Below are 21,420 nucleotides of genomic sequence, written 5' to 3' on the forward strand. Positions count from 1 at the left end.
CAACTTTTCTTGTCCCTCTTCACACACACAGAGACACTGCCTCCTAAATATTCCCAAAGACTTGATATTTCATGTTTCCCCTCCTGATCTAACAGCTCCATGTTTTAAACACTAAACACTTTGTCTTGACAGTATTGACAAACATGTAAATATAAATGAGCTCATTTAATGTCTTTTTTTAATGGTAACACGGCACCCAGGGGCGATTCTAGGATCAGAGGTTTAGGGGTGCTGAGCACCCAGAGAGCTGCCCGGCCAGGCAAGATAAATTTCACAGTTTTGTAGATTTTAAACCAGTTTCATTCCCACATTTGTGAAAGAAAAGCACAACACTTTTTGGGAAAGTCTGTGACTAAACCATCAAATCTGATAAAGGTTATTTAAATGCTGAGCCACAGCAAAAGAGGAATGGATTGGAATCATAAAAGAAACATATCGTAACCCTAATTTCTGGGGGAGGATAACTCATTTTGATACAGCAGCTCCTCAACATACACATAAACAGTATGTATGTTTCTGGAGTAAACCAGCCCCCTATAGTGAGTACCAAAAATACCAAAAATGGACCTTGGACTTATTTTTTGGACTTTTATTTGAAATGCAATGCACAACATGTAACATTAACACATTAACAGTAATTGCCTTTTTCAATGTTTGTCTCTGCCTTTTTCCTTCTTGTCTGTAATATATAATACAAATACATAAATAAAAATACACTTCAAAAAAGAAAAGTGCTTGAAATCTACAAAATAATAATAATAAATACACACAATAAGAATTATAATGTTAATGGGCATCCAGTCAGTTAGCTAGTCAGTAGCACCTTGGCTTTAATATTTACACATGCACATAACACAACAGCTAGCTTCTGTCATTCCAGTTCAAACATAGAGGACAGTGGTACTGACCACCTGTAACGTTTCGTAGCTAGAAAAACGTCAGCTAACTCCTACCTAACAACATAAACAGTGACCTACGATTAAATGCAGCAAAAATGAGGACTGGTAATGATAATAATGTGTTGGTATTGAGTGGTAGAAGTTAAGAAATGTGCCACATATCCTGGTTTAAGCCAGGTACTTACACCACCACTGCATATCACCCACTCTGGAAGGCAGCGCATTGCTCTGTGCAGATAGAGCGCTCAGAGCCCGAGTCGGGGAAAGGTGGGAGGGATGGGGTGGATCAAATTTTTGTTGTTGAAATATTACATTGCAACCAAGTACTGTATGGTTTTGACACTTTTCTAGCTTGTTAAAAAGGGACATACAGTAAAAAATAAAATAAAATAAAATATAAAAAATCTCTCAAATTTTAGGGGTGCTGGGATTCAATTTCGGGGTGCTTCAGCACCCCCAAAAATGGGCTACAAACGCCTATGACAGCACCTAAAAATGTCCCGTGTGTCAAGTGTCTGATGGCTGATGTCTAATGTTCCCTCTCTGTGGGTGTGTGAAATTCACACATGTGAACACACCTCCTGCCCGTCGAGAAGGGAGCCATCTGACCTTTAGCTTGTGGCGAATTTAATGAAGAGACTGTCATTCGCCGTCTCTGTGACTGCATGCTTGTCTCACACATGCAGTTGTTGAAAAGTGCACAACCTTGATACCCTCCTTTTTGTCCGGTCTTATCATCGCTGTCAGGATTAATGAGCCAGTTGCTTGGACAATCAGTCTGCCAGTCAAACCAGTCTGCCTGACTGGTCCGTGGTGGCCTGATGGATATGATGCTGAATGGGAAACAGAAGACACCAGTGACATCCAGTGGCCAAGCATTACTCTGCTCTTACTTGTTGATGTAATAGCCTACTCTGTACCACAGGCACACTTTTGTCCTGTCTAACAAAGATACTGCTTTTCTTTCTTTTTACCTGGAAAATGATTCTGATGCAGCTTTTTTACTATATGATTTAAAAACTTTGCATTATGGCCTTTCTCTATGACCTACTTTAGAGGAGGTGACAGCTGCAGGCAGATGGGAAACAAACAAGTACTTCCATCCATCATATACATACAAAAGACAAACAACACAACACAGACAAACAACCAAATTGACGGTTCAGCATCAAATGTTCATGTCTAGGAGATTTGCTAATGGTAAAGAAAAGGCCTAATTATAAAAAATATTCTGCAGTGTAAAAATACTCTGTTAACAGTGACAGTCAAGCAGGTAAAAGTACAAAGTTACTGGCATCAACATATACTTACAGTACCAAAAGTAACAAGACTCGTTATGCAGAGTATTTCAGAATAATGTCTATTTTATGACTGGATTATAATTACTGTCACATTAATGTGTTCATCACTTTAATGTTGCCGCTCATAAAGGTGGGGGTAATTTTAATTATTTTATACACTGCTGGGTAGTTTGGGAATTTCCCCTGGAGATCAATAAAGTTTTATCTTTGAAACCTGAGTAGACTGATTTCTTTTAAAAACATGGGAAGAAGGCAACGAGCAACAAAAGAAGAAATGACTCCAAAAATCTGCAAGAAATTAGTAAATTAAAAATTAGAAAATTAAAAACAATTAAATTTGTTAAAAAAGAAAGAAAGTTAAAAACAAACAAACAGAAAATGACCTGGGAAGAGTGCTTAAAAATTATAATAATGCTATAATAATATTAATAGTAATATTAATAATAGTTTTTTCCCTAGCTTTTCCCCCTAGTTTTCTAAAAATACATTTCTAATTCTACTTATATATATATATATTTTTTTAAGAAACCGCACCATTTTGCTCAGGGTTCAAAGGTTTAAATACTTGTGAAAGGTGTCTAAAAGCAACACAGGAAAACTGATGTCGATCCAGGTTTCAGTGGGTTTATATATATAATCATGGGCGTAGATTCTGTGGGGACGCAGGGGGTATGTCCCCCTAGAGATACAGACCCCAAACTGTCCCCCCAATAAAAACAAAGTATATCAGAAGACTTTTTTTGACAAATTGCTAGCAGTATGCAACCTCAAAAGCAGTGGCTGCAATCGGCCATAAACTGGAAAGAAGAGGCAACTCTGCACGGTTGAAGCAGGATGTACCGTGATGTTTCCGCCATATACTGGTGCAGAAAAAAAGCACAAATTGGGTGCATAAAAATTCACTAAAATGCAGAAAATCCACCCAAAAGATTTAAAAAACAAACAAACAAACAAAAGTATGGCTTGTCCACAATCATCCATCATCATTTTTTTTTGTTGATAGTATTTTGTATAATTAATATGAATCTGCAAGTGTCTGTCTAATTTATTTCATATTAATTCTTTTATTCTTTTTTGTCTTAATTTTGTTCATCTGTTGGATTTTTATCGCTTTAACACATCACTTGACTGATACTGTGCCTCTTTACATCCACTCATGATTTATTGATTCTGATTCATCTGTTGATGTGTCTGATCATAACGCTTATTGTGGTTCTTCCTGGTGATGTTTTAGTCTTTTGCTTTTTCTCATAAAGGTAAAGAATAATCAGAAATAACCCACACACACACACACACACACACACACACACACACACACACACACAATTGTTGATATTTTTTGTACAAAACCAATGCAACTTTATTGAAAATGTATTATAACAGCAGTAAACATTACAGATAGAAAAATAACTCGTCACAGTGCTCACCAACACGGAGGTGTGTGTTTTTGTTCACAGTGATTCAAAGCACCAGGCTGCAGTTGAAGTGTGTGGGGGGTGTGAGTGCACAGCAGCGTTGCAGGCTGCTCTGACTGAATCCTGCTCCGATCGTCACGTTCCACGGCTCATACACCGTCACACTGCGAATAAAACACACCCACACAATGAATCACAGTGTCTCTCCTTTTCTTCATCATCAGCTGTATTCATTCTGAAAAAAAAGCTGTTTTTGATGTATTTATAACTGCACGGAGATATCAAAAAATATCTATGCAGCTGAAATACACAGCAAATATGTGGAAACAGTTATTACAAACACACACACACCTGTTATAGAGTTGTGTGCAGCAGGTGACTAGTTGTGAGCTGCTGGTCACGTTGGTGTTGATGAACTCTGTGCTCAGGAAATGTGGACACTGAAGATTAGGGATGTACAACGTACCTGGAGACCCACAGAGTGATGTCATAAAATCATAAAAACCTTTGAGAGACAGATTATCTATTGTGTGGAGCTGATATACAGACATTCAGGGACAAATCACACACTCTTTTCATCACCTGTGTTAATTTAACATGCTCTCACAATAACTGACAGAAAACTGAAACTGAAATCAGAATTAATATATAATGTAATTGTGTAATCTACTTGAAAATAATAAATGAATAATAATTTGCAGTAAAATAAACATAAATGACAACAATTCAGCGCAATCATTTTAAAATCTATAGAAATCATTGTATTGTGTGATACATGTATAGCCTACATGTATTGTATAACACACTGTAATAATAGAAAAAACATATTTATAGCCATGGCTATGTGTGGTCATTATATTTTGCATGCTGTGTTACTGAACCAGTGAGTCTAATGAATAATAAAGCTGGAATAACTCGTATGTAGCTCTTAAAAAAGAAATAAGTGAAAGGACAAAGTCACTATGAACATTTGTGAATAATAGACTTGAATAGTATTTGCTTACCAGCCCAGTACCTAGTGTGGCTATTAATATAACATGAATATTCATATAAATGTACTCTGGATATTATGATTAAAATCTTACTAGAGAATTCTGCTGTCTCTCAATTTTGTCAGAACACTAATGGTGTGTTCTCACCAAAAAGCCAGTCGATGAATGAGGCACTTAAAGTACTTAAAGGGACACAAAATGGTAAGTTATATGTACATAATTAAGAAGTATTTGTAATATATTTAATTTTATAATAGCTGGGGGGCTATTATTTGCTGAAATCACCAAAATCAACAGGTCAATATTTGGAACAGGCCTTCAATGCCTTTCACACAAAACTGTTGCTCAGCAAAGATGGGAAATAGAGTCAAATTATTTATTTAAACCAATGTGAATATTACTTGATGAGGCTTTGGATAACATATAAATTATTAATCATTCATTTGATCTAGCTCCAACAGACAGCGCATCACAGGGAAAGTAAGTTATGACACTAGAGGATTACGGCACCCAGCATACTGACGCAACACCACTTTATATTGTTAAAACAATACTCACAACTTGGATTAATATTTATGAAAAACTTATTTGATTCTTTTGATCTGAGGACCCTTACGAAATATAAATAACTTACAGGGTAATGGAGGAATGGACACATAATTTAAGGTAGCCAACAACCCAGTTTTATACATCTGAAGAACTTCTATTAAAAAAACTGAACTGCTTTACAACCAGACCAGGCCTCTAATTGAGACAGGCCTTTATTTGTCAAAATGTGTAGCCACAACGGACTAGTAAAAGGGACTAGGCTTTGAACTGAAGTTTTATGGTATATGATAAAGATACAGTACAATAAATGTTCACGTGAGGAATGAAGAGTAGCACTAAACAAGACAAAAACAATGCTATGAAATGGCAATAATGTCCATTGAGTTCATTATAAATACAATCAGTGGATAAATGACAGACAGAGGCAAAGAAGAGGTAACAGTCACCTGCAATACAAGCCGTCATGAAACAGGAGACGCTGCCTGCAATCAGAGATCTGAGGGCACAATCGGAAATGTCAGTCCGTCTGTCTGGAGCCAAGGACGCTGGAAAAAGAAAAAAAAAAATGCAACAGGTTTGTACAAAGGATTGATTCATTCAGTTTTCAATACAAAACAAATACAAGTAATATATAACCAGGATTTATATAAAAAGAAGAAACAAAAAAACTGAAACTCACTGTTGACTTTTACTGGGTTTCACAGAAAATTGGTAGAATTATGTGTTAAATGATAGTTGATTCCTCTTTGACTTTTGTACCAACAGGCTGCTTTTTGTTTGACATCTTCTAACGCTTGCAACCGTATACCAAGACTTAACTTAATACTTTGACTTTATGCACTGTGTCTTGTGCTACAAAGAGATTTTATTTTCAAAGTATATTAATCAAGGATGAACTTTTCACTTTACGTGTCAAGGGCATGAACACTCATAAATTTCAGTGTTCAAGTTGTAACTTCTAATCTGTAATATCTAAATCTAAATCCAAAATTTTGCCAAACTTGCTTATTTTTGTTTCTACCGTCTTTCATTTGTTGTTATTTTGCAATTCCTACTTGCAAATTTTGACCCCTGATTTCACATTTCTCTGGTTTTTGGGTGGAAACTTGTTTTAATTCTTAAATAATCCGGGAGGCTTTTGTTTTGAATACAAGGTCTGTTTCAGTGTCATCCTTCTTTTGACATTTGCAGAAGCACACACATTCACACTTGGCATCTGTAACTTTGTATTGACAGCTGTTAGGACTGCCTTCATTACATTTTGGAAATTTGTGAATTAGCGAGGGGGGGGGGGGGGTTTCCTTTTGTTTCCCAGCCATGGGCTAAATCAAACAGTCTTAACTTCTCATTCAGCCCACACACTGCAACTTGCTTAAATGTAACAGATGGATTCATCACCACTTACTCCCACTCGTGCCAGCCGAAAAACTCTTTATTTTCCATCCTGTACATTTCCACAGTGTGTGTGTGGCATAGATTGTATCTAGTGCTGTGTGCTTTGTATTAAGACTTTTTTAAAAAAAAACAAAAACATCTGGGACAATTAGCCTCATGCTGAATTTAAATGAGAACATGTTTACTCAGTATACTTTTCAACACTTTTTTTGATTTTTGCAGCATATTACACCAGCCAATAACTTTCTGAACTTTAATTTTCCTGTTTGCCTGTTTGACATTGGTGCTCAGCTTTGCTCACAACCCATGAGGTGGCACTCACTCATCGCCCCGATCGCTATCCCCATCGAAGCAAAGTTGGAAAATCCACACAAAGCGTAGGTCGCAATGGTTTCAGAGTGGACCTGAAGGATAAAACAGAGTTTATCTAAATTATTATGTGACCAAAATATCCCAAAAGACTTTAATGCCTGTATCAAAATTATACTTATTGCTCAACCTGTTGTCACCCACAGGGCATCAAATACGGTAATTTGGTCAGTGGCCCTCAATGTCCGATACCATCACACACAACAAATTCTTTTAGCATCTGTATGAAACACACTGGGTTTTCAACTAACTCCAATGTAAACTCATCTGCAGCAATGATGCAGTGTAAAGAGCAAAACGGTCTGTGTAGGGTGAGAGGATGTTGTCAAACAAACACAGGACTTTCACTCAGGAGACTGCAGATCATGTCCCACGTGAAACCAACTCAACTGTGAGTTTTTAAGTTCAAATAAACACAAGAAGTTTGTGCTCTAGAGAAAGGATCAACACTCAGTGAAAAACCTAAGCCCTATGATAAGCTATTATGGCAAGGCTTAACTATACAAACCAATGAGCAGTGATAACTAGCATGTCTTTGGGGTCATCGGGTGGGAACCTCCTTTCACCAGTGTTTCGTCTAGTTGGTCCCATGACACCTCCAGGAGGCTAGACAGTGATCTCTAGCGTCCCAGAGACACTCCCCTAATGCCAGGTCTCACTGCTCCCCTCCCTGCACCAACCCAATAACCTCCTTTACCTTACTTATGCATGGCTTTCTCAGCCCAAACAGCACTGCCACCTTCAACCAAACCCAGGCTTCGTACAGGCGAGCTCTAGGTAGAAGCAATGCTGATACTACCTTTCCTAGCACATGTAACTTAGTTAACATCATATTTCAGTCATGTCAGATACCTGACATACAGAACAGCAAAAAAAGACACCCACATCCCAATATCCAATGGACTGGGTGCTGGATTTAAGCAACATCAGGAAAAGAAACACATACCTAGTAGCTCCTGTTGGAAGGATTTTAATGCTGTGTAACTTTTCGAGCCAACAGCTCTTCCTTAGACATGACATGGTCTACTTGACATACTTGTTATCTAAGGGTGTTTTCAGACCTAGAGTTTGTTTGCTGTGGTCCATATCAGGGACTAATTTTGTTACAAAGTTGCATATCGCCAAGAGTTGGTTCGTGTTCTCACAGCAGTATTTGCAAGCGGGCCAGATAAAATGCCTTGTGTGAGAAAGCTGCTCTTGATTGGTTTTTGTCTGTTTTTGTTCAATTATCCTTCCTGTCTGCAGTCTTGCATTTTAAGGGATAGTGCACCCAAAAATGAAAATTCAGCCATTATCTACTCACCTATATGCCGAGGGAGGCTCAGCTGAAGTTTTAGAGTCCTCACATCCCTTGCGGAGATCCAAGGGGAGAGGAAGTAGCAACACAACTCTAACACCGGATTTCCACTGGATGCATGTCTGTTGCGGAATGGCAGCGCTGGTTATCTGCTGCGTGCTCCACCGTCCGTCAATACCCACTGGCTGCGTTTGCTGTGCGGAGCGGTGCAGCTACGCCGGAAGACAGCTCGGTACACTGGTGTCAACGGGGTGAAATGGCGTCTGAAAACCTCTGACCTGTTGACTTCAGGCCTGCCTCTGCCCATTATGTAGTTTTCGAGGTGTAGTGCAGGGAAATATGATCCGCCGTGAACACTGTGTATTTTATTTTGAAAATTAACCAGATGTTTTATTTTGTTTCTGTGCACGACTTCCTGCCCCGCACAATCTGCTCTGTGCTAAACTGCTGCGTTGTACTCCGGCATCCGGCAAAAATAGAAGTCCTGCGTATCTGTTGCAGAGGGCTTCGGAGTGCCAGAGCTGAGATGGAGCCAGAACGCAGCACAACCGCAGCCGGTGGAAACACACACATTGACTACAATTGAATCCTATCGGCTCCGCTGCCATGCCGGAGCGGAGACGCAACCAACACGCATCTGGTGGAAATAGGCCATAATCGAGGCTTACGGCACCCCAGATTCATACGTCCAAAAACACATAATTGAAACCACAAAATATCTCCATACTGCTCGTGGCTGAATTTTCATTTTTGGGTGCACTATCCCTTTAAGTCCTCTTTGAACTGAAACTTGATGGGAGGGATACTGAGAGCGTCATTGTTTGAAGTGTAGACCACTGACCAAGCTGCCATATTTGACAAGTTGCTGGTGAGAATGTGTTGCATCACCACTTATTTCCTTTGTCATATGCAGGTTGTGAAGATTCCAAAAACCTTGCCTTAATACGTTCTTAACTAAACACTGTTTGTCTACCATCATTTAGACATCCATTAGAGAAATAAAATTATCTAATGAGGCCATAACACTTTTATTGACATAAAGCCCCTCCACACCGACTAGTCAGCCACTCATCTATGTTGAAACTGGAAAAAATAACTGGAAAGAATGATGAGTGAGACTCACAGAAATATACTGCTTTACGTTGCCCACATATTCTGGTCCTCCTGATTTCCGCCTCTTAATTAACTCTGACAACTTCTTATAGGCAATAAACTCATTGATAAATGTCTTGATGCCAATCAGTTCAGCAACAATGAAACTGTCCTCCCAGGAAACACCCATCATGAACGAGAGAGGCATGAACACGTATGAGCAGATGAGCTAAACAGGACAGAAAGAGCAAAGAGTGAGTGCATATATGCAGGTTAATATTTGAATATATTAAGAATATAAATATAAAATTACAGTATATGTTGGAGAGTTGGTGTGTAAGTGTTTGAGTGTCAAGTCGGGGCCGTTACCGAGAAGCTGAGCTGTGGACAGTCCAACATCCCGCCCAGCCAGGCGAGGACAGCATTTAAAAAGGCTAACAGTGCCATGAAGGCAATAAGGTTGGTAACAATGTTGGCCACTAAACCCACTGCAGAAGATGCACCTTGGGATGCTGCCTCAAACACGTTCTTACTGTCTCTGAGGAGACACAGGCAACATTTGAATGGTTATACAACACTTTATGTTTGAACAGTATTGTATCAAAATAGCACAGTGTCATCAGCATACTGGTGTTGCTGACATTTACTGCGTCAATACTGTGGTTGGTGCTGTAGATCATCTAAGGCTCAGGTTAGGTGAATGTAGATAACAAAGCACAAATCAGTTTAAACAGACAATATTTGGTCCCTATTCAGATCTCTGTCAGGTTGATTGTTTACATCCAACACTTTGACTGATTTAAGTTTTATCTGTTTAATCTGTTGTTTCGAGTCGGTCTGCAGGTGTTACCTTTTTCATTAATCAAACTGGCTTGAACTGAATATATTTCAATTAGAACATTAAAAAATAACTAAATAAACTACTATCTATAATACATGTATAAATAACGGTGAAAATGTACAACAGATTTTTTTTTAAATATGCAACATAAATTAACATTTCATGTATGACAAAAGAAGGAAGGTGAGGCATACTTGTCTAGTCCTACCCCTATTCTGTTCTAATCCAACCAACTCTCCACACAGCGTCCATACCCACAACTAATGGTGTTTTTCAATGTCTATGTAATATAAGTACAATTCTAATAGAATAGAGATGCTTGAATGAAAACCATTTTTTGAAACAGTCTGTAGTGTATTGTATTATAATGATGCCACTGTCCTCTCCTACCCATGGTCCAGCTGGAGGTCATCACTGGTTGATACACTGGGCGTCTCTGTTTCAGGCCAGAACATCTTGGCGATGGCCAGGGAGGCTGGAGCAGACATCAGTGTTGCTGTCAACAAGTGTGTTGCCTCAATCTCAAGAGAGAGGCACATTAAACAAGACATACATTTAATGGTCAATCATTCACTTCCCGACAGAGCTGTCATAAATTCCTATGTACACTCTCAGGCAAGATCAGGTTCAGGGTCAGTCAAGAGTCCTTAGATAAGGACTTAAAAAGACTTCCAGGCTATATTTTAAACAGTGTTCCTAATGTCTGATATCCCTATGACTTTGTTAAGTTAAAGGAATACTTCCCCTCCAAATGACTAGTCAGTGACTCACCCTATGCTTCGCTGAATTTGTGAAGAAAACTTTGATCATCTTGCATGCCTCCAGTGGACAAAGACTAATTTTTTGATGAATGGGAGTAAAAGGAACTGCATATAACAGCAAAACTAAATCAAGACATCCATTGCAAACTCTCACTCAACCCGTACAGTAAAATCCAAGTCTCATTTATCCACTTACATGCTTAGTACTCCCCAAACACATACAATTTTGCTAAAACCAGATTACTGAAAGTGAAAACAGATGTTTTGATATAGTTTTGTTGTTGTTAAACATGACCTTAATTCATCAAGAATATCTACTGCTTTTGGATTTTTCATTCACCGTGGAGGCATGCATTAAAAACAAAATTCTCTTCAAGAATTCAGTGTAACACAGGGTGAGTAATAGATACACAACTGATCATTAAGGGGGTTAAGTATTCGTTTAACAGTTGGTTTAAGAACTCATACTTTACAGGTTAATTACTGGCATTCCCAATCTGGCACTGAAATAAATTATAATAAAAGGAATGTTGATAACCCTTAAGACATATTTAATCATTCATGTCCTGTTTCATGCTTACTGACAACCATTGTTTTTTTCAAATAACTCAATTGTTGATGAGATCAAGCCACAAACTGTACTTTCATAGTTTCCTTAAAGTTAATTTTTTAAAATACAGCCTTAATTGTGAAAACCTCCTCCCACCCCTGCATCCATCGCCTTACCCCAAAGGAGATATAGGCTCCCAAAATGGTACCAGAGACGCCGGCCATGCCTCCTGCCATCACAGCATGCATCTCAGAGCAAGTTAGTCCACTGATGTACGGACGGATCAAGAGAGGTGAGTCTGTCTGAAGGAGGGAGGACAAAGGCTGGGTGGATTTGGGACTAGTGGATTTATGGATTCATGTAATTATATCAGTGATTTGCTTGATGTGTTTGTTTACTGTTTAAACTGTTGTTTACCTGTCCCAAGAATATATTTCCAGCTGCGGCCATTGATTCTGGTGCAGATGTTGCCATGGTAACCTGCATTACGAATCCAATCTTTGAAAATATAAAATGAAAAAAATCACAGAAAATCAAAAGGAAATAACTGAGCTGTAGAAAATTATAATATAAAATATACAAATTGGAAACTAAATATCCTGGATGTCATTGTGTCATTGGGCTCATTTCCAGTTACTCTGAGCAGTTATCATTTCCCTTTTATCCCTTACACTGTATTTCTTATATGACAGGTGCTTTAAAAATAAATGGCTTAGAAAAATACATTTGCCATCAAATATTTCTCTCTGTCCGTGCACTTTATCCTCCCACTTCCTCACCTTGCAAATGAGCCAGGGCATGAAGCCAACGTAGTAGAGGATGGAGACGACGGAGCTTATAAAAACCAGTATAGGCATCACCTAGAGAGAGTCCACAATCATCATCATCATCTTTCGTATATATATTGTTGACATGCACACCAGAACCTTTAAGTCTCATCTTGACTTTGATCATATTCAGAAAATGCAACACATTCTCACTCCGACCTCGTCACTTATCAACGTTTGGTCATGGACTTTCTACATCGAGATACGACGTGCAAGGTACCTTGGGTGGTTGTTGACGTTCTGGGACAGCGTGTCAAGTTCTGCCTGTCACATGCATTGTCTTCTTTCAAAACAAACTTCTGTTTTCACAGGAAATTTACTGTTTACATACAGTCTCTTTCAAAATAAACGCACTACGTCGGTACAACACCGCCAACTGATGTTTTTTTCCCCCATAAACAACAAATGCACTTGGTTGGGTTCAGGAAAAAAGGACAAGGTTTGGCTTTATAATTTTACGGGACGCAAACACCGCTCTCCCGGGTGAAAGTCGGCATTTGCTGAACCCATCCACCACCCTTCCTGCTTGCTCCACTCTGCCTTTCGCTGCCTTAACTTTAGTTCTTCTCCTGCCATGTTTCCCCAAGTGCTGTTAAGCTATAACGGCAACCTGTCCCATATTATGCAGATGTTAAAAGATGCCTTTTTCGTCGGGTGTCTGACACCGGAAGTCATAGCCCAAGCGCAGGATTTCGACGACTTCGGAGTGAGACAGGGTAGGAAAATGACATTTACATGGAAAATGAGGTACCTTGTTATTCATATTCCTATTTGAACAATACAAACAATATCCAGATGTTTCGTTTTACGACTAACTACTACTTTTGCTTGAGCTAATGAAGCACCCGCACGCATCTATAGGTTTCTGAAACCAGAATATGATGTTACATGCCCAAACACAAACTGTATATCCCAGACACCCTGCCATGAGGTCTATGTACACACACTGTCTCATTCATGTGCACGTCCGTGTCTGTGTGCATCATATTGATGTGTGTCATACCTGGAAGACGAAGAGGTGGTCTCTGTAATTTGGACCAAACACAAACTTAGACCCAACATCTGTGAACGACATAAAAGTCTACATGGAGGAGATTTTGGAATTGTTAGCAAAAGACACAGAAAAATGTAAAATGATTGATTGTACATTTTGTGATGTTTCAAAGCTACAGTGAGTAAAATCCCCAAATTTATCATAAACAAAACGAGACTCGGATGCTGACAGAGTAGGAAAAAACAAAAGAGGGACACAATCAAACAAAACAAGGAAACCAGGAAACAATAGAAAGGAATCAAAGAAATGAGAAAAAGGAGACAATGAAAAGAACAAAGAAATGAAAAAGGAAACTAAGAAACAAAAGGACAATCAACTAAATCTGTGTGTGTGTGTGTGTGTGTGTGTGTGTGTGTACCTCGACTTGTTTTCCAAGCCATTGCAGTCCATTTAAGCCAAGCTTTGTCCTTAGGATCAGCAGACCAAAGACAAACTGTAGCCCGACCCCACAGATTAAAGTTTGCCAACACCACTGCAAGACACATGCACAATACATATACATCCATACATGATCAAAACATTTGTGTGGTTGTGTGGTTGTGTGTGTGTGTGTGTGTGTGTGTGTGTGTGTGTGACTTACCCTGAATGGGTGTTTGGAGAACAGCAGCATTAAGAAGATGAGGAGCAGCAAACCAAAGAAAGACACAAGCTGTCTGGTCCCTTGCTGGGCCGTGTCCAGTGCCAGCCAGCACACCACGAACACCAGCAGTAACACACACAAGACCCTGGAGAGACAGAGAGTGATGTACAAAGGAGGAAGTGGAGGAAGCCAGGGAGATAAACAGAAACACACAGTCTGTACATCTGTAATATGTAATATACTGGCAAGAAGAAGGCAAGTGTGTTGTAAAGAAGTTACAGGATGACAGAACGAGGACTGCTTCTCTTCCATTGGAAAACTTTGTCATATACTCCTGTCACCTGTTTGCGGCTCAGTCAATGTGGCGCATCATCTGCCACGCAGAAGATTTTAGGTCATTATAGCCAGAAAAGCATGCTGCCTTGCGTACTGCAAAATTGAACCGAATGTTGTAGAACATCCTGGCACTCTTGGCACATTGCATTTGACTTACTATGCAGTGGGACATACTAATGCTGTGTCTCAGATCGCGTACTTCTGTACTTAGACTTAATATTTTGAGTGCATAAGTGCGTTCACACTGAGAAGTATGGAAAAATGCAGTGCACTATGAGTACCCAGATGGTGCACTCAAAACGGTCAAGAAGCTGAGTGTGGAACTATGGACATGTCTTGCCCTCAATGGTTGCCATCTTGGCTACGTAGCGGAAGGGGAGGGACCACTTTTCAAACTGGAAATGTACGCTGTACAAATACACGTGTTTTCTGCACTAAGCACAAGTATACTGCTGTCGGTATAAGCCAGCAGTATGTTTGTTGGGTTAATTTAGCAGTCTGTAATGACTGGGGACCACGAATGATAACGCGAATGCTAATGCTAGTTTGCGGTCATCATTTCTGGTGAGTGCACAATGGCACTATTGATTTAATACAACACTACCCTGTCGAAATTTGCGCACTACACCAATGAGTACATAGTGCACATAGTATACTTCATAGAAGTGTACTGATGGAAGTTCACGATTTGAGACAAATCTTTGGATATTGGAACGCATATTATGTTTTTTTTCACCAGGGCAAGAGAGGCTGTAGACACCATTGTTCTTTGCTTGCTGAAATGGTAAAATACACTGCTCAAAATGTAACAAATGCCAGGACAATGAACTTATTTTCCCTGCCTCAGATTCATTCTTTAGGTGCCTCGGTGCCAATTTTTATAAATAGTTTCTTTCTGTTTGGGGACAAATTGCCAGAATGAAAGTACATAAAATAAGCATATAAAATGTAATCTAACAACAGCAGCAGATCAAGCCACATGTAAAATGTGGAAGGTTAAGGCCCAACAGATATGGCGCCAAATCAACTGCAAGTCAAGGTAAATTCAGATTCAGCCTTTAATGGCTACAAGAATAGGAGAGAGCACCATGTTGTTGTTTCAGGCACACTGTAATGATGGCCTGAAGGAAGGAGATCAAACTCCTTAAGCTGGGTGAAAGTTGAGAATTTTTAACCCTATTAGTTACATGTGTGTCTTTAACCTAATGCTATATTCCTGTTATATTGTTATACCATTTGTTACAGTCTGTATTGTGCCTCTGCTTCACCTTTCCAGTGAGGTAAGTGCCCTTGAGCTAGAGCAATTACCTTACTTTATGTGCACTGTGGCACACAGCAGTTCTCACACTCTGCCATCAACTGCTCGTTTCCTTTATCCTGTTCTGTTTGAATTCAGTGCTCATGCTGATTTAACGAACAATGAATTTCCTCAGTCTGAGGACATTGTCGTTGCCAGGAGACAACATGTCTGAACTGTCTTGCACATTACATACATCAGTTACAGCTGCTGAGAGAGATTTTTTAGTGTACTGACTCTACAGTTTTTCCCAGTGTCATTACGGTGAGAGCACCAGTGAGTCTCCCTCTGTGCTCTGATGAGGAAGGTGTGCACCAGGCGAACTGAAACAAAACATTTCTCACCATTTGATCCAAAACCAGTTTTTGCCGAGAAGGTCTCTGATAGGAGAGAGCTCCTCCCACACCCGGTCGCCATAGCGGCCCATCATCCAATCCCAGACCAGGAAGAATACGGTTACCAAGGCGATGACCAGCAGCACAACAGCCCGGTTGAAGTTCAGGACACATGCCGCTATCACTATGGCAATGAGGCCTGAAACAAATTTAGTAATAATATGATTATATCCAACAAAGCTGACATTATTTTCTCTCGTCAGAACAATTCACATATCTTCCTTTTATTTCCTGCTTTACTTTCTCTGGTTAAAAACACAGCAGGAGGACTGAGAGTACAGAGATGAAAACTGAACACATCCTCAAACAGCAAATCTGACTTATGGGTGACTCTGATGATGATGGCACTTAAAAAAATGCTACATGTAAAACAACTACAACAAGGTCTGATTTTTACCATAAAGTCTAAAGTGTTGTGAAATCTTAAAGAAGCATTTCACATTTCAAACCCCCACATTTAAGTTCTTTTATCTTTGTTTTCTTGCCTAAGTCTTCAAATGACAGTGTGTGCTCATCTGTAAACATCAAGCCCTCTGACTTACAAATATGGAACTGAACTGAATTTAATTAAGATATGAATGCAACTGTTCTGCCGCATTTTAACTGCATTTTCATCCGTTAGTGAAGAGCATATTATATCAGCCCGAAAATGGTGCTATTTCTTATTTAGTTTTTATAGGACTGAAAAAAACAGAGTTAGTAGTTCAAAATGAGGATATCAAAAACAATTCAATATCTCGAGGTGCAAACTTTTGTTGACGGGTTAATTTCTTGAGCAAAATCAACTTTGACTCATCACAAATACTGGAAATTAACAAAGTTTCTTTGTATATATGCAGGTTCAGAAGATAAAGTTTGAGCTTTAATTGGATGTTTAATGACCCAGTGTGTAGGATTTAAAAGCATCCACTGGCAGAAATGGTACATAATATTCATAACCTTGTTTTCATTAGTGTATGATCAGCTGAAAATATGAAAATCACCTCAGAATAAGCCGTTTATATCTACATATAGAGACAAATCACAAGCTGGCTCTACATAAGGTCATTTGCATTTTTATGTTGGCTACAGTCCTAACAAATTAGGTCATATGTATCTGTACAATATTTGTAAAGAGGACAGACGGGTTTTTATGACACAGACTTGAGAGCAACATAACATGTTGTATATGTCGCAGCCTGCAGTATGTTATTTTTGGATCAATACAGTAACACAGTACCACTAATTGCTCTTTTTAAATTGCTATAGGAGCCAACAAAGCCAGCATTGGCACTGTGTGTGTTGCTGTGTGTGTGTGTGTGTGTGTGTGTGTGTGTGTGTACATACTCTTGTATCTGTGTAGTCTGGACAGCAACACATTGAACATTCAAATACTCGACATGTGCTCTGATAAGCAATGGCTTGATTTTTCCATTAAAAATCATGGCAATTAGAAAAAAACTCTCTGTTTTTCCTTTGTCAGTTACACACACACACACACACACACACACACACACACACACACACACAGACTTTGCTCTGAGGCATAGAGCATGTAGGTCTAACCAGCGCAGCCAGTTCTCAAAGATAAATTAAACAGCCCTTTACAAGTGCTCACGCAGACTCAAAGTTCTAAAGCAAGACCAGAAATTGATTTTTCAGTATACTAAGATTTAATCCTATGTGGCTGCATAATCACAAGTAGCAAACAAAGAAAATCAATTGTTCAGAGCAGTGGACACACTTTGTCTCTGATAAAATCTTAACATTAACGAGAGACTCCTTCATGCTGCAAATTTAAGCTGAAAGACTTTGATACTCAGGCTACACATGTGGAGGTCCCCAGACAGAGACCTGCTATCCATTCAGGGTCCCCAGTTGCACTTTAACAGATGCTAACAAAGATACTTTACCTGCTCCTAAAACCAGGCGTTTAATCAGGCGGATCTGGTCTTTGTGCTTTGCCAAACAGCCCTGGAATGCCTCCATTTTCTTCTCAAGCAAGCTGGGCACACAGAAAGGAGAATGATAAGGGGCAAGATAAGGAGAGAGGACATGATTTGTGACAACAAAGGACGGGAGAAAGGCTGGTGATTTAGAGGAAACTGAGAAAATGTGACACGAAGAATGGGTCTCATGTCGGAAGTGATATACAAACAAAGTTTCACTTATTCTTTTTGTATCCACAGGTTGTTCTTATTTTGTTAGTAGCCATTGATTTCTGGGATGTTTTTGCTCTTCTCTTAGGTAAGAGAAAATTCAATGAGTGGTAGAGAGCACTTTTACCAAGATAAGACAAAAACATCCTGTTTTTACAGTCCATAAATGTCCCTCTGATGCAAGGAAACACAAGTTTTAAACTTGAGGAACATAAAAAATGCACCATATAATCAAATGGAGATTATTCTATTTTCGGAAGCATGATTGGATCATTAAATTTGTCCATTGACCCCAGTTAAGACATTAAAAAAAGTACGGCAATGCAGTGTTTTGGCCTCCATTTTTTTTTATGTCAAACCATTTTCTATAAACTTCAGTCACTGTGCGTCCCTCCGAAAGTTTCGCATTGCTGGGTTTTTGATTTTTCTGTAACACCACCACTGACACTCTGTAAAATCATGTTTACTTTGTTTAGGTCTATTTAACAGTGTGTCAATTCCACGACCGCAGAAGTTCTTCTTCTTACAGCCTTTGTACTTGGTGGCTTCTCTCCAATTGACCTATGGCTAAGTCCCGCCCTCAAACATGATGAGCCAATCACAGTGCGTATAGCCATTCCCATACACTCGGATATTCTCAGCCTGGACGTTTATTGAAATGCATTACAGAAAGTCAGTTTTGTTCAGTTTTATGAGCTTTTTCGGAGATTTCAAGTTTAAAAGTGGTCAAACGGTGTGCATGGGGTACATGCAACTCCAACACAAGGTATCCTAAGAGGCTGGGCGACGAGGTGTATTTTTTACCCTTTCCTAAACCACATCTCAACCGAGAAAAGTGTCTCCTTTGGATAAAGTTGTGTGGTAACGTGAATAAGATTAACAATGATGTCTACATCTGTTTTAAGGTAAGACAACATTGTGTTTGAGGCAACATATTGTCACTTTGCTGGAAAGAAATTTAAAGTTATCTTTAACATCTCTAGCTAACGTTAGCTAAAGTTAGCCTAACGTTAGCTCCTAGCTGCGTTGTTCATCATGTCAGCTTGTTTGCTGGGAGATCATTAGCCTGTTTTGTTCAAGTTTTGTACTTTGGTGATTGTACATCATTGTTAGCTGTTGTCCAAAGGGCTCTAGTTAAGCTAATGTGTGGGGAGTTAAGCTACAGCTTATCTGTAATTGCAGAGATAACAGAGGTTAGCAAACGTTATGCTGAATGATTAAGTGTAAATACTGTAACACCAAACTAACGGAGAGACACTCTTGGTAAAGATGGTAAAAAGGCCGTTTTCCTTTTCTCATATTCTGAGCCAAAAACCTTAACTTCAGTGGCACTTTAACTTTGATGGCGACGGCAACGAGATGCGGTTCACAAGTGTACACTGTGACCTGTAAATTTTGGCTTGTAATTTAAGCTTTTCATCGACCTTCTCAACAATAAAATGATGAATATATCCATCCAATGCATAGTTTAGGCCCTTTTGGTTACTTATCAATGACATTTGATCATTATGTCCCCAAAAATCAATTGCCTCTTGCGAAATGCTGTGTACTGTGACACCTGCCATAGCGCCCAGTCACTGAATGTTGATAGTTTGTCTGAGTTAGTGCAGGGGGGCGTGGCTTAGCCATAGGTCAATTCTTAGGCATGTGCCAGAGTATTTGCACACGGCACAACACCTGTCCTTATACAGAATTCAGGGTGCGTTACCTGTACTAATAAGGGATCAAGTGGGATTCATCACTGAGCACACCGTAAGAGCAGATTTGGATGGTTTGGTGCATCTGGAGTTGACCTCTCTTATTTTTTCTCTGAACAGAAAATTAAGAGAAAATTCAAGAATTTAAAAAGAAAACAAAAACACCACCTTTTGTTATGTTGTTCTGGCTTGTCGCGTGCATCGTCCGCAGCTTCGGGAGAACTGTCCACTTCAATGTATATCTGACCCTGCTCCTGCCACACACACACACACACACACACACACACACACAGCTTGAGGATAAAGAATATTCTAAATATGCTTACCTGTGGTTGTTTGTACAGTGACACATATTGACTCAGAACTTAAAGGCAAACCGGTTGAAGGAGAACCTCTTCTCCTGTGCACACTGTGCTCATGTGTTTCTGATAAAAGGTCTGAAACTACTTATCCCAGTCACTTGAATCCCTTGGTACAAAGTTAGCAGCCTGACATTTGCGCAATTAGCTGGGCGAATGGTTTGATTCTGTAAAAACTGAGATAGAGAGATGTTGTTTAAAGCAATGGCTTTTTCCATAGTTACCTATAGTGCATGGTTACAACTGCCTTCAGGGGTTCTCTAATGTTTCCATTTAAACAGTATTGTTCATGAATAGCTCAATAAACCAGTCTAGCTTACCTCTGGTTCAAAGGCTGTGTTGTCTTCACCCCTTTTCCGACTCTTCTTTGCTATTCCATTCAGCTCCATTCTCTTCCTGTTCACGTATTTTCAAACACTGGCCAGACTCTAAGCATACCTGTCTAGTCCTTTTCCCCTCCCATCCTCCCTCCTCCTGCGACTCTCTGTCTCTCCCTGCATCCATTTCCCCCTCCCTTTCCTCCCTCGGGTCCTCTTTTTGGTACTTTGTTAGTTTTTAAGATTCTGTGGATGTTTTCGTCGAATGTGTTGTGACAAGGTTATCAATTTCTTTCTTTGACAAACAGACACGCAAACATAGGCACACATTAATGAGGTCTCTGTTCGGCTGACTGATATCTTGCCTAGCTGTCATCAGATTAAAGGCCATTACGGGATTAGCTCGACACACACACAGACTCAAACACACACTAATATGTAAGGCTGAGTCATGCAGGTTCTATTCATTCATGCTAACTTTCCAAATATCCGACCAAATACCAGTCAGCGTGACATGACCTCTCTCTTCTCTTTAACTCAGTCATTTCTTCCAGCCCCTGAAAGGACAGTCTGTACGTTTACAATGTCCCAGTGTTTGCAGTCATGGACAGTGTCAATAGTTCTCGCTGTCTCTTCCTTGAATTAAATTATTGTCACAGAAAAACTCCCTGTTCTCTGCTCATATTGTATTGTTTCTGTATGGATGCAGCATGTGGCAATAACACTCTGTAGTCTCATATTTCTCATATGGTAAGTATCCCAGCAGCCACTAGAGGGCACTAGTGTATAATTTCTCAGACCCATATTATCTGAATGGCAGTAATGTGGAGGTTATGGGTTCATGTCAGTCCACATGACAATGTTTATTTATATTCAGGACACACTGTGAGCTCTTATTCAAAGCTAAACACTAAGTAAACAAGTAAATTAGGAAATAAGAACATTTTGCATGCAATTAT

The 21,420-nt window shown here is 39.4% G+C and overlaps 1 protein-coding gene across 2 annotated transcripts; it reads right to left on the minus strand.

Annotated features, from left to right (window-relative positions):
• Positions 1–756: 756 nt before the first annotated feature.
• On the minus strand, positions 757–20,548 carry LOC117252931 (solute carrier family 28 member 3-like). Of its 2 annotated transcripts, XM_033620216.2 has the most exons (18): positions 20,465–20,548; positions 19,954–20,039; positions 17,843–17,934; positions 15,900–16,089; positions 13,923–14,067; positions 13,701–13,814; positions 13,292–13,369; positions 12,241–12,321; positions 11,879–11,959; positions 11,638–11,763; positions 10,541–10,671; positions 9,679–9,847; positions 9,341–9,538; positions 6,874–6,955; positions 5,603–5,701; positions 3,967–4,081; positions 3,628–3,779; positions 757–1,732 (listed from the first exon to the last, which is right to left on the minus strand). In XM_033620216.2, exons 1-17 carry the CDS (start codon positions 20,531–20,533, stop codon positions 3,662–3,664), a joined length of 1,974 nt encoding a protein of 657 aa, XP_033476107.2. In that variant the 5' UTR covers positions 20,534–20,548; the 3' UTR covers positions 757–1,732; positions 3,628–3,661. The 2 variants fall into 2 exon arrangements, with proteins under 2 accessions (XP_033476107.2, XP_033476106.2); XM_033620215.2 differs by lacking the exon at positions 757–1,732 and having other exon boundaries at positions 3,561–3,779.
• Positions 20,549–21,420: the final 872 nt, after the last annotated feature.

This window comes from Epinephelus lanceolatus, chromosome 9, assembly GCF_041903045.1.
Source record: "Epinephelus lanceolatus isolate andai-2023 chromosome 9, ASM4190304v1, whole genome shotgun sequence".
In the NCBI taxonomy this organism is placed as follows: Eukaryota; Metazoa; Chordata; class Actinopteri; order Perciformes; family Serranidae; genus Epinephelus; species Epinephelus lanceolatus.

Excerpts from the sequence above, each read along its gene's own strand:
- LOC117252931 (XM_033620216.2), bottom strand. The coding sequence starts at position 20,533 with ATGGAGCTGAATGGAATAGCAAAGAAGAGTCGGAAAAGGGGTGAAGAC. Across the intron at positions 16,090-17,842 it reads ACGCCTGGTTTTAGGAGCAG|GCCTCATTGCCATAGTGATA; the intron begins GTAAAGTATCTT and ends AATTTGTTTCAG. Across the intron at positions 4,082-5,602 it reads CATGACGGCTTGTATTGCAG|GTACGTTGTACATCCCTAAT; the intron begins GTGACTGTTACC and ends GTGGGTCTCCAG.